The sequence below is a fragment of the Aspergillus oryzae genome, chromosome 8, assembly GCF_000184455.2.
Source record: "Aspergillus oryzae RIB40 DNA, chromosome 8".
In the NCBI taxonomy this organism is placed as follows: Eukaryota; Fungi; Ascomycota; class Eurotiomycetes; order Eurotiales; family Aspergillaceae; genus Aspergillus; species Aspergillus oryzae.
This window is the reverse complement of record NC_036442.1, coordinates 815077-827927: the sequence shown is the minus strand read 5'-3', so window position 1 is coordinate 827927 and position 12851 is coordinate 815077. Positions and strand designations below refer to the sequence as shown.

Below are 12851 nucleotides of genomic sequence, written 5' to 3'. Positions count from 1 at the left end.
GTTGGGTGACTTTTGTGACTGGGGTTGTTGCCTATTGTGATGGGTTAGTTTGATCTGATAAAATCACTCACCTGCTTATTAGGTAAAGAGTCTTTGGTGCCGAAGGAAACGTGGTAGTGGATTTTAATACTGAGCCCTAAGATTATGAGACTAGAGATGTTGTTGCGGCCGGAATTCAAATTACCATTAATACGGGGTATGCTCAAGTGGATACCTGAGCTTACCTTACATACAGTACAGTAAAATACACTTTCACATCGTTTTGTTACTTCGGCCCACTTTCGCAAAACCAGGCTCATGCATGTGTGGCAGGCTGGCAGCTTCTTAACCTGAATACGCTCAAAGTTCGACATGAGAAGCCCAAGAATCACCAGTGGCTACTGCAAGCTTCGGTTACATTCTTGGCTCGCTTGTCTTGTGCTACAATTGGAGGAATTTCAGTATCATGAAATTTTCACGCACACCCCTCGTCTATGTTACTGCTTCGCTTGGATAAGGCTACAACATTTTATATGCAGGGTTTGAGTTTTCAATGTGGCACTAAACCGGAGAAAATGGGTCATCATGCACGGTCCCTACGTTGAATGCCATGTGCAGATTACTGGTAATGGGATGGAGCGCGACATGGACTTGCTTGGTGGGGTGACTGGAGATATTTTCACATTGAGATCATAAACATCAGTACATTGAATGTCCAACAGCATCAGTCGGAACTAAAACAGTAGAATATGTAACGTAATTCTAGCTTGTGTCTTTACGTTAAGATGGAAATGTAGAATAACAACCTTGTAACCTTTCGGGCTTCTCAGTCTCATACTTGTGAGGGGTAATTCATGCCGGATGTGAATATATGCGTGATCGGCTACAATTTACTGGCATGTCGGGACCTGCCGCCGATAAGATATATTGAGGTGGGATGCATGATCCTATTGTAGGCTAGTATGCATCCGGCTGCATATACGAATGACTGGGCACATGTTCAAGCACCCATGGCATTATTTCCTACTATGTAAACCTCGGGTCCTTGCAGCAAGCGACGCAGCAGTGTGCTGCTCTTGAGAAAAAACAAAAAAATCTACTCTTCTAATGGTTCAATTCAATATTTGTTTCATCACGGCGAACAGCGTCGCAAAAGCTGGGCCCATCGTTGCTGACCTTGGGTCTATAGCCCGAATTGGGACTTCGACCGAAGGGTAATCTAATCAGATCCCGACTGCCGCCAGAATATCTAATCTGATCTAGTTTCTTAGCGTACCAGTATCCAGACGGTCCTAACCCTAGTCGGCTTCAAAGTCTTTTAGCTTCAATATCAGCATTCGGTGAAATTCTATGCTCCACTTTTCCGTTACTAGGGCCATAGTATTCTCCGATATACACCTTACACAGCGTAATACATAAGTTACGTCCGTGATACCGCATAATGTGCCAAGAATAATTGTATTTGCTTTTCATTCACAACCTGCACCTCGTGTCCGGAATCTGCTACCCTGGGTCCATAGGTCGCTTCGTTCCGATAATATCATCGGAACCAAACCACTCATAGGTGGGTCCGTCGTTTCGAGTCGAACCACCTTCTCATGGAGATATCCACAGCATCCCAACGCCGACGAAAAGCGCAACCAAAGGCACATGAATCCGATCTCGGATATTCCACACTCCTGCAGAAAATGAACCGTTGCAACGAACTTCTTGACTCAATCCTAGTTCACGAAAGTCACACACGAACTACTACTTACTAGTTTTGACAAGCGTTCGATCAATCAAAGAAAGTGACATCAGGATCTCGTATCTGCTTAGCTAGTCAAGATGTACTCCAAATTCTGGCCAAAGGGCGGTCTTCCCGGTATCCTGCATCATTATGTGAGTTCCCCTTCACCAAATACACATAAAGAATATAGCTGACTTGGTAATGAATGCCAGACCGAAACCCTCGTCACATTCGAATACACAACCTCCACAGTCAGAAAACCACACAGTCTCCTCTTCGTCGGCGGTCTAGGCGATGGCCTCGCAACAACATCCTACATGGCGGACCTCGCGCACGCCCTCCAACCAACAGAATGGTCCCTCTTCACCCTGAACCTCACATCGTCATACCAATCATGGGGCCTCGGCCATCTGGACCGCGACACGAACGAAATCGCCCAATGCTTAAACTACATTAAAGAATATAAGACCGAGAAATTCGGCAACGGAAAGATCGTCCTCATGGGCCATTCGACGGGTAGCCAGTGCGTTGTGCACTACCTCTCCCGGCCTAACCCGCACACCACTACTCCCTCATTCGACCCGACGCTGGAGCATATTAAGCGCATGGTCCTTGACGGCGCAATCATGCAGGCCCCTGTCTCGGATCGGGAGGCGATCAAGTGGGTGCTTAAATGGGGTATTGGGGGCAAGTCGCCCAGCGAAGTCCGGGAAATTTACGATAAGGTTGTGGCTCTGGCCAGAGAAGGTGTCGCCAAAGATAAGGATAGCGGGTTTGACACCTTGCTGCCGATTAACTTGACCGGGACTATGGGGTATCCGCCCAATACACCCATCAGCTGTCGGAGACTTTTGAGTCTTGTTAGTCCCGATAGTCCCGATTCTCCTGGGGAGGATGATATGTTTAGTTCGGATTTGAGTGAGGAGCAGCTTGCGAAGACCTTTGGGAAGATCAAACAGGGAGGTTTGCTGAAGCATAAGCTTATGGTTTTGTTTTCGGGGGCGGATCAGTCTGTTCCCGATTGGGTTGATAAGGAGCAGTTGTTGGAGAAGTGGAGGAAGGTGACGGATCGCGATGGGGAAGCCCCCATCTGGGATCAGGAGCATAGTGCTGTTATTCCGAATGCTTCCCATGCTTTGAGTAATGATGATCAGGCAGAGCCGAGGAAGTTCCTGGTTGAGAAGGTTATGGGGTACTTGCGTGGTGCTGAGAAGGCATGAAAGATATTGCTGTGCAAATAATTACTAGAATGTATTTATGTGAAACCATCTTAAGGACAGAATGGATAATGATATGTTACTTTAAGATCCCCTGTACTGTTCAGACACAGCGTTATAGAAGGCCTATTCAGGCTTTGATACCAGCTTTTAAGGAAAAGAAGAGCGGTCTTAGCGCGTCTCACGGGGCCCTTCGTCCTTGGTTGATGTTCCACTCACCTACGTCCGATATGGTGATCTTGTGCCTGGCTACAAGCTGCTAGAAACCCACCTCTGTCACCACCGCCTTCTTTCAATAAGATAGCAGCAGCTTGCCTATGGAATCTAACGCCAGTGGGGTAGATGATCTTAATAGAATGAACAATGGGGATGGAGCCAATGGCCTTGGTGGCGCCAGTGGCGCCGATGCCCTTGACTATGTGAATACGAACTTGCAAAACACCTCACACTAGGATCCCATAGCCGTGATTGGGCTATTATGCAGACTCCCTGACGAATGCCATACCCTGAAGCCTCCTCGAGGTTCGTTAAACAAGGCACTATTGCGAAGAGCCGACCTCCTGCGTCAAAAATCAATATTGACACTCATGTATGTCCCTGGCACTAAGTGCTGGAACTACTGACATGTACTCGGTTTTCCCGCATGCTCCGTCAACCTGGGCGGCATTATATCACAGACCCGGACCATCTCGGTCAGCGGCTGGGATCGCAGGGTTGGACGCCCATCAACGAGGCTCTGTTGCAGAGAATCCTGCGCCTTTCTATTCTGCAGCAGACATCATCGCCAATCAACTTCAATAGTAAGACGTATCTCATCACTGGAGTCTCTGTCGCTTTACTTCGGTAACGCCTCTAATGTTGTTCCACCATTTCAGCCATTTGTTGCCGACGGCTGTGGCCAGTCAGCGGAGCCATCTGAACGTACTAAAGAACGCTGGACTCTCGAATACTCCTAAGCAGCGGGGTGGATCACACCGCGCTTCTAGCATCATTTATGTAGTCATTCATGTCGGACTGGTCGCCACAGAGGCTTTTGCAGGTGTCGATGGAGAGTTTGTGCACGAGCTGTAGATGCCGAACATCGTACTTCCGTGCTATGGAGGGAAACGGGCCGACCGCATTTGTCTGTGTTAGATTCCGGAAGGGACACTTGGTCGAAGCCGATCTCCGGCTACCAGCTTTTAAGGAGAACTTTGGAGTGTGCAGGTGGGCGTGTCCCATCATACTACTTCTTGCGAAACCAACGTTGCATAATTTCCAAATGGCCGTTGATCTGGTCCTGGAGAGAGCTTGGGGTGGATACGCGGGAACGCGCCGGAACTACAGATACCCGACCCGGGATCACCTGACACAGGCCCAACATCATATAGGGGCAAAAAAGAAAACTATATAGATGTAATGACAGTTATTTCAATGATCTAAATTGATAGTGGCTAGTAACTAGTCTAACGGAATAGATCTTGCTACTTGATGACTATGGAATTATGTAAGGGCTTCGCGGAATCTTGTATAAAAGTATAGGCTTGTCTGAATATGATGTATCAAGGTTAAGGATTTTTAGGCACGGACATGCAAAAAATATATATTCTCTTGATACCCAAGGTTTACTTTGTTTTTCGTGAGAAATTTAGAACCATTATTCAACTTAACTAGTACTCCCTGTACTCACTTCGATTAGTTGGACCTTAAGCAATCCTTTCACTAATCTCAGTGATATCCTGATGTTGAAGTTGCAATCCATGTGGAACGGATGCTGTGAATTCGGATCCGACACACCGGATTATTATCTCCGGGAGCGGGATTCCCGCGCCGCCATGCGTTCGGAGCGCGTTCGGGCATGTGTAGACACTCCTTAGAACTCGCGGATACTTTGTCACCTTGATATGCTGCTTAGAGACTTTTACAGTTACCTAATCTAGAGTATAAATCTTCGTGTAATAACCTAACCAGTCTACCGTTGACTGCACATCATTCATTTAGCTCCAGCTAAGAGTAAGGATTACTGTGTTTTCGTTTATTATGATGCCCGGCTTTGCATGACCAGAAGCACAAAAGATTAATTTAGATACTAAACAATTTTGAATTAATTCAGTGTAATGAAGGCACGATAGTACCATAGGAGTCTTATCATAAGACTCTAGTATATGTACTGTACATGTATAGTATGTGGCGGGAACTCCCGAGTCCTAGGCCACCCACCCGGCACCACAAAGAAGCGAAAGAAGAAAGGTGATCTATACCCCAGCACTTGGTTAACCGAGAACCGTGCCGACCACATCACTAACGACACCCTCAACGGTAGGCACTACTACACCCAGACTGCCCGGCTCGGAGATCGGTAACAGTTCATCAGTCCGCGAACAATCAGTTTCCATAGCCTCGCCATCCATCCTCTTTTCTAGCCAAGTAAACGCTTCCAGAAACCCATCTAGCTGCAGAAGTATATGCTCGTGCGTCAAGACATTCTTATAGTTAACCACTGTGCCGCCAGCACAATACTGCGACACAACAACTTCCGTAGAGCTGACAGGACTAATCTCATCAAGAGCGCCCTTGTACACGAAAATCGGCATTTTAGGCGGATTCTGTCCGAGGTTGTTATCCTTTAAGGCCTGCTGCATCTGAGGATAACTAAGGATGCTGGGATCCTTGAAGTAGGAGAAAAGATCCTGGAAGGGGTATTTAATGATATTTGCCAAGAAACAGTTGTGGTTCGCATCGTAAAACTTTGCCTTTTTGCTTTCGACGAGCTGCTCCTCAAACAATGCCGCGATGTCGGGGTATTCATGCGCTATGCCGTTGATGCCCCCGAAGTTTAGCCCCACAAACGGACCCTTGTTAACTGTATATGTGACGACCTCAATATCGCCGATAAGCCCTCCAAGCGCTGCGCCAACGATCATGTCTAGATCGGGAGCGTAGGTTGTCTGGAGTTCAGCGGCGAATCCGGTTGCCAGACTTCCTCCGGAATAACCCCACATAGCCACGGATGCGTTGGGAGAGACCGTAGTGAAACCTGAAGAGCCAAGGACGGCTCTAATGCCATCCAGAACTGCATGTCCAGCGCGACGATTCGCCAAGAAGGCGGCCTTGGGACCCTCATGATCCGGCAGACTCACAATCCAGCCCTTTTCTAGCGCCGCTCGGAAAAGAACCGTATGGCTCTGGATTCCCGTTTTGGAAAGGATATCGCTGTCGTCTATGCCGGTTTGTAGGATGTATGATGGAGCGCAGTCGACGGAAGATGAATCCTCTGGAATCTGATACGACAGGAGTCTCGAGGTGTTCGCATTTTCTGGGACAAGGACTGTGGTGACTGTTGCTGTGGCGTTTGCCCAGTTGTCGGTGGATCGGTACAATATCTGGTAGGCAGCCGCCAGTTTGAGCTTTATGGGGTCAATTAGGGCTATCGGGTTGGTTACCCTTCGGTGTCGTAGGATGGTTCCTGGTTCTGTGTTCTCATATCCTGATGGGGGTTTGTAGAAGGGGTCTGCACTGGGCGGGGTGACCATAGCCCTATTGGCAAGACTACCAGGGTGGGCGAGACATGTCGCGAAGACGAAGAAGAATGATAATAGGGATCCCAGCCCGAACATTTTGATGACATGGGAACTGCCCGGTGAAAGCCCTATACTACTTGGAAAATCATATGACTGAGCAAGGTAATCATCCGTAGTTAGATACAATTTGCTTATGACACTCTAGAAATAAGTAACCATCGCAATGTTGACGACCCTATGTGTATTTTCAGCGTTATGCATTCCACTCCGATCCATGTAGATATACAGTTGTAGCAATTTAGAAACTGGTGAACGAATTGAACTTGTCGAAGGATCTGCGTTTGCCTGTCCGATATGTCAGAGATTTGGGGTTTATCCCCCCTTGTATTTATTTGACTGTATAAATAATTTTCCAGATTTGGATACCCTTCAGAATGTTGCCATGCAGTAAAATATCAATGGTATAGGAAATGGAAATGATCTACATACCTTCTTATCCCTTCAGTCCAGACATTGGGCGCCGTTTTCCGCTAATGCTGGATCTAGATAGAAAAGATCCGCAGAGCAACCAAGAGAGGAAAGTGTTGTAGGTCACGTACGCTTATGATCGGCGGGAGTAATATACTTAGACCAGACACAAATGTCTGCAGTTGGAGTTGGGTGCAGGTAGGGACTGTTCTCCTGCAAAGATCTACATCAATACGCGCTAACCGTATTTGAACTGCTAGGACTAGATTTATACCTGGCCTGATCCCTTCAGTCCATTGGGTATGGAAAATCATTCCGTCGGATAAACAAACACCCTGGATTGGTGCGCGATGGTACTGGGCTAATATAGACCTGGTGACCGTCTAAATCCTGGACCCCTCATGAGACCATGGCGAGGTCTAATCCTGGAGCCTTTCGGTACCGAATCCTTATTTATGAAATTGATCATCTACTAACAGCAGTAGAAGATCATGAACCTGTCTTCTATCCTAATAGTACGTACTGCCTACCTTTGAGTTCCTCAATTCCACCACTCAAATCGTACTGGAGACTGGCGGTGGTACTTTATTTCGATTGTAACTGCTGGGCATCTGGACATAGCTATGGTCTGAATGCAACAAACACGTTTCTTTAATCAACCTATTACTTGGGTACGAAAAAATCGTCCTACCTCTTTCTGCGTTGGATAAGTCTTGCCTGCGTTAGCAAATGTGCCTTTCACTTGGAGTCGCACATCAGACACTTCCTATAATAGACTCCAGACAGAATCGCCAATCAATAATGCCTAGGCCGCTGTTTTTAAATTCTTGCCAGCCCTCACTGCCTTGTGGCTTTGATAGAATCTCTCACTAATTGACAATCTTTCGTAGAGATATGGAATGCTAGAGAGATGAAGAAATGGGGCTATAAATAACAGAAAGGCTAGTCGATATGAGAAACCATATTCGACAGAGAGTAAAGCAAACCAGCCAATCACAGAAAGCATGCGTTACAGCCTTCATACTAAATAGGCTAGCAAGACTCAACTTACATTGATCCGCGATCCACCGAGTCGTACCCAACGAGTCGTTAGTACCCAGCGAGTCGTATTTCCCTTAGAGGCGGATCAAGAAGTAAGATTCTCTCTTAAAAGCCTGAGTCATCAATTATATTCTGAAACAAGAATTGCCGTGCTGATATTGTTCGGATAGCTAAGAAATCCGGTATCCGAAAAGGGTCTCTCCGCACAATGGCCGATGGCTGAATGAGGTAGATCTGGCCTCATAGGAGATCGGTGACTATTGTCCAGCACCTTAACGAAACCATCGCGTCCATACCGCGAATTACCGAATTATCGGAGAACCGGATCTACCGCACGGGAACGCCGGAGAGATCTACGAAGCATAATCGTCAGAATGCAGAATAGCAAACATCGTAGTGTGATGTTAAAAGACGAAGAAAGCGCACTTCTCATCTCAACCTCAGACTTAAATCCATTATTACCGAACTATGGAAGTACAATACATTTTGGGGATTTTGCACAATCTTGATTTAGCCATCTGGGCTGTTCTCATTTTCATAGCCTTCGTCTTAGTTACTCAGGCTCACTACAAAGCCCAATTAGCCAAACTTCCTACTTTTGAGACTGACAAAGGTAATGAGAAATGGAGAAGGACTTATTCGGATTCGGCACGCATGCTCTATCAAGAAGGGCATAAAAAGGTCGGCTCCTACCTTGTGCGCTTTTCTAAGATATGTCCTGACAACGTCACAGTTCAAAGACCAAGCCTGGATCATGCCAACTTCAGATGGTACAGGGACCCCTTCATGCACCTTGCCGTGTTTTGAATACTCAGTATGGTACAATTTAGGCCGTAAGAATGTCGTCGTGCCTGGTCGGCTTTTATCAGAGTTGAGTAAACTACCTGAAACGGTCCTAAGTTTCCCTACGGCAATTAACAAGGTTGGTTTTCTACTCTCTCACATACATGCCAGGTACTAATAAAATAAAGGTATTAGAGGTTAAATACACTAAAGTTGCTCCTGATGAGCCATTTGCGCCTTACTGTATCAAGGCCGATTTGAATCCTGCTTTATGTATTATCTCTACAATATTCATCACGAAAGCTAGTCTCTGACGATAATTAGCTAGGCTGAACCCCATTATCTATCGGGAGGTTGAAAACGCTCTAGAAGACGAAATCCCACAATGCGAAGATTGGACACCGGTATTCATTTATCGGAAACTTTTGAATACAGTAGCGAAAGTGTCTGGGAGAATATTCGTTGGCGCGGAGCTTTCCCACAACAAAGATTACCTCGATACAGCGATCAACTACACCATCGAATTGGGCAATGCAGTACAAGCTGTCAAGCAAATGAAGCCCTGGCTTCGGCCCTTCCTGGCATGGAAGCTTCCAGAGGTCCAACAACTCAATAAGCGTGAGGAGATGGCAATACGATTCTTAGAGCCGATTATACAAGCTCGCCGCGAGGCCTCTAAGGATCCAGATACCAAAAGCCCGATGACATGCTGCAGTGGTTCTTGAATCGCAGCGAAGATTATAAGGTTCACTCTTAAGACGCATCGTGAAAATGCAGCTTCTGGTAATATTCGCCGGGATCCATAACACGACGGTGACTGCAACCAACGTCTTATATAATCTCGCCGTTTCTCCCGAGTACATGCAGCCTCTGCGTGAAGAGATATGCAAGGCAATATCAGACAATGATGGGACGCTCACTTCACGTGCACTGCAACAGGTGGAAAAGCTTGACTCGTTCATGAAAGAGACAATTCGCTTCTACCCCCAGAACTCACTTCCTTCTCGCGCCAAACGGTCTAAGGCATTAAACTCTCCAGCGGCCAATACATCCCACCAGGTACATCTATCGAAGCACCATTACAGGCCATATATCAAGATGATAGCAACTATCCCGACAGTGATACCTTCGCCGGTTTCCGATTCTACAAGATCCGGCAGGGCGGTGGGGCAACTGTACACGCTCGCAATCAATTCGTCACGTCCAACGAACAGAATCTCGTCTTTGGATATGGAAAGCATGCGTGTCCAGGAAGATTCTTAGCCGCTGCGGAGATCAAGATGATCGTTTCCAAAATACTTTTAACCTACGGTTTCAAAAATGCGGACAATTGGACGGAAAGATATTCGAATTATGAAGTTGGTCGACTAGTACGCCCCCCCCCCCCCCCCCCCACCCCGGGCCCCCCAACCACTGCAGGTGATGTATCAGCTAACGATCGATAGAATATGCCTGAAAGGGCCATTCCACTGCTCTTTAGGAAGACGACGGCACAAGACAGTAGTTTGTGAATATAGGTCTGTGAATATAGGCAGTAGGTATGCGGAAGCCACGACGTGTTAATCATGGTTCGATCAACTTTCCAAGGATCCCTTAGGGCATCTTGTGGATTGCCAACTACTTGTTCATTCTTTTGAATGCTAAATGCGACGCTCGGTTAGTTTACTATTACTATTTATTATTCTATCTTTCTTTAGTTTTTATTCTTGAGTATTGCCTGGACGTGATTTGCTCCAGGCAGAAAAAAAAAAAAAAAAAAACTCTCAGCCACCTGTTGTTCGGGACAATATTGTGTAGGAACGAGCATTTCCCAGGTTTATATATCACGCAAAGTCTCGGTTTCAATAACGATCGTAAGATACGATCGTCTCTTAGGTCTTATGGCCAGAAAGTGACGATCAATACTGTAAGGGGTAATCAACCAGATCCACGAGGAATCCACAAGTGGGTCTCCATATGTGAGTAGGATTGGGCCATGTTTCTGGTAACTGTACCGCTACAATAAGGAGTTTAACAAAGCCTTCAGAATGGCTTAAAGGTTTTGCCGCTATCATAACATAACCGGTACGCAAGTCGCCAGTCTATTGACTTCCATATAAAATGGAACCTTTTAGGGTTCTTAGTAACTTCTGAGTACCATAGATATAGATTGATGCTAGGTGGAGGAGTATATACACCAGATGCCATACTGTAAGTTGGAGTTTCGAACTATGCTTTTCTCATAATTTCATAGTAGCTGCGCTAAGAGAACCTTGAAAAGGTTGAACTGCCTTTATTCACTTGCAAATTCATTACATATTGGAAATCCTCTCTTAACAATCTCTGGTCATTGAGAAATTAAGATCACAAAAGGTGTCATGAACAGTAGATGGCGGGACGCTTGAACTACTCACTGACTGGTTACATTGGTGTTTTGTAGTAGTATATATGTCCATCTTACAATATATTGCTTGTCTTCTCAATGGGGTTTCTATAATTCAGTATTAAACCTTAGAAAGCTCTGAGAGGTTTACTGTTATCAAACAATAAATTGTCTTTCTTTTCGCATCTCTTTTTTGTTTTACATTGTTGTTCATTCTTATTTGTCATGGAAGTATGCCAGGATCAACAAAGAAGTCGTTCATCCTTTTGAATGTATATAGATTGTTCTAGAAGACAGATGTTGGTGGTTGCCAGTAACAATCATTGTGCTAAGACAACCAGACTACTGCGAGGGGGGTATTTGTAAGATATCCCCACCGCCGAACATATCCCAGCTATCGAGATCCAGAGATCCTGCAGTACATGGATCTCTGGGGTTGTCAACGACAGGTGGATTAAAACTAGGCAGTGATCTGGGGAGATTAGGATCGAAATAATCCCCGGATTGGAGACCGGAAAGGTCAAGAGTCTCTGCATTCCCGGTATTACTGAAAGAATCCAAGGATGAGTGAGTGAAGAGCGGTTGGTTGTCCCTATTTCCACCCATGATGGGTACCGTTGAACCCGGACATACCATCGTCTGCTCCTTTCGGTAACCCTCTGTAGGATAGAGGTAGGGTGATGAATATAGGGGATTTGGAGGATGCTGCATTGTCGATTGGGAGAAGAGCCTAGGCTGAGGCCATAATGTGTCAGGTTCCAAGGCTTGAGTGCCGACGGGCAGAGAAGGCGTGGGACGCGGTAAGGAAACACTTGGTGGAAGAGTAGGTGCGAAAGAGCGGATGTCGGCACGTATGTACGGCGCCAGATCTGGATATTGGGCAATGAAATTGGCCTGCATAGAAAAGTTCGACACATCGGTAAGAGCCTGCTCGAATTCGTTGGTCAATTCAAGGTCGTTGTTATTTGGTTTCACGCGAATCAGCGGCTGATCTGGTTTAAAGCCCGCAGTTCGGACCTTAAAGCCGAGGATCAGATTGCGTATCAGGGTTTCCATCTCATGCTCTTTCCAGGTCATCGATAGGCGCTCACGTAAACGGGGCCTATTTTTGGAGGAGCTCGACTGGTTAAAATTACTCAACGCTATACTCGTTTAGTAAACTCACCACATGATGAAGTCTAGACATCCGGGATGGTGGTGGAGAAGCCGTGCGGGTGTCGGTCGATACCAGCAGGGGCATCGAGCGAAGTTTTCGGAAGATGGGAAGATAAAAAGCTGCGAAAATTACGGTAAGCCTTAATACGGGAAAAAGGCGAAGGGAAGCGTACCAGCAGATGTCGGAACTGGGTCCAGAATATTGCAATCATCTCGGCGTGAGAACGACAGCAATCTTGCCACGGCGCCACGATTCTATAGGCCAGATAGGCAGTCTTCCGGCGCACTACATCTAGAGGGCTCAGTGGCAGCAGTGTCTGCTTTTCGCACGGAAGGGATGCGCCTGTATCACTATCACCCACGAGGAGGCCCAGAAGCCTTTCATTGAAGTCAGAAGAAAGCAACCTTTCGTGCAGGACATCTAGATTTGATTTATCAGATACGAAGTACAAAAGCCAATTTGGAACTCGGTTCAAGTTCTTACCATGCGCGGCATATCCCTGCGCCTTGAAGTGTTCCACTAGGAGCTGCAGACCATTGTTGAGTCCCATAGAGTATTTCCAGGCCATTATGGCCTCCGTAAAACGATTGATAGACATCCCCGACTCTTCACTGTT

General features: G+C 46.4%; 5 protein-coding genes across 5 annotated transcripts; 2 read left to right on the top strand and 3 right to left on the bottom strand.

Moving 5' to 3' along the window:
• Positions 1–1806: 1806 nt before the first annotated feature.
• On the top strand, positions 1807–2928 carry sidJ (putative siderophore biosynthesis lipase/esterase; the record flags this gene model as incomplete). Its single annotated transcript, XM_001826714.3, has 2 exons — positions 1807–1860; positions 1921–2928. The coding sequence occupies 2 exons, from the start codon at positions 1807–1809 to the stop codon at positions 2926–2928; spliced, it is 1062 nt and encodes a 353-aa protein (XP_001826766.1).
• A 2249-nt stretch (positions 2929–5177) lies between these two features.
• On the bottom strand, positions 5178–6521 carry AO090103000172 (uncharacterized protein; the record flags this gene model as incomplete). Its single annotated transcript, XM_001826715.1, has 1 exon — positions 5178–6521. The coding sequence occupies one exon, from the start codon at positions 6519–6521 to the stop codon at positions 5178–5180; it is 1344 nt and encodes a 447-aa protein (XP_001826767.1).
• A 1881-nt stretch (positions 6522–8402) lies between these two features.
• Positions 8403–10228, top strand: AO090103000173 (cytochrome P450; the record flags this gene model as incomplete). Its single annotated transcript, XM_023233416.1, has 8 exons — positions 8403–8630; positions 8668–8704; positions 8765–8856; positions 8906–8990; positions 9042–9434; positions 9463–9733; positions 9757–10087; positions 10163–10228. The coding sequence occupies 8 exons, from the start codon at positions 8403–8405 to the stop codon at positions 10226–10228; spliced, it is 1503 nt and encodes a 500-aa protein (XP_023093836.1).
• A 1193-nt stretch (positions 10229–11421) lies between these two features.
• On the bottom strand, positions 11422–12135 carry AO090103000174 (uncharacterized protein; the record flags this gene model as incomplete). Its single annotated transcript, XM_001826717.3, has 1 exon — positions 11422–12135. The coding sequence occupies one exon, from the start codon at positions 12133–12135 to the stop codon at positions 11422–11424; it is 714 nt and encodes a 237-aa protein (XP_001826769.3).
• A 122-nt stretch (positions 12136–12257) lies between these two features.
• On the bottom strand, positions 12258–12833 carry AO090103000175 (uncharacterized protein; the record flags this gene model as incomplete). The annotated part of the gene is made up of 1 exon (XM_023233415.1): positions 12258–12833. The coding sequence occupies one exon, from the start codon at positions 12831–12833 to the stop codon at positions 12258–12260; it is 576 nt and encodes a 191-aa protein (XP_023093837.1).
• Positions 12834–12851: the final 18 nt, after the last annotated feature.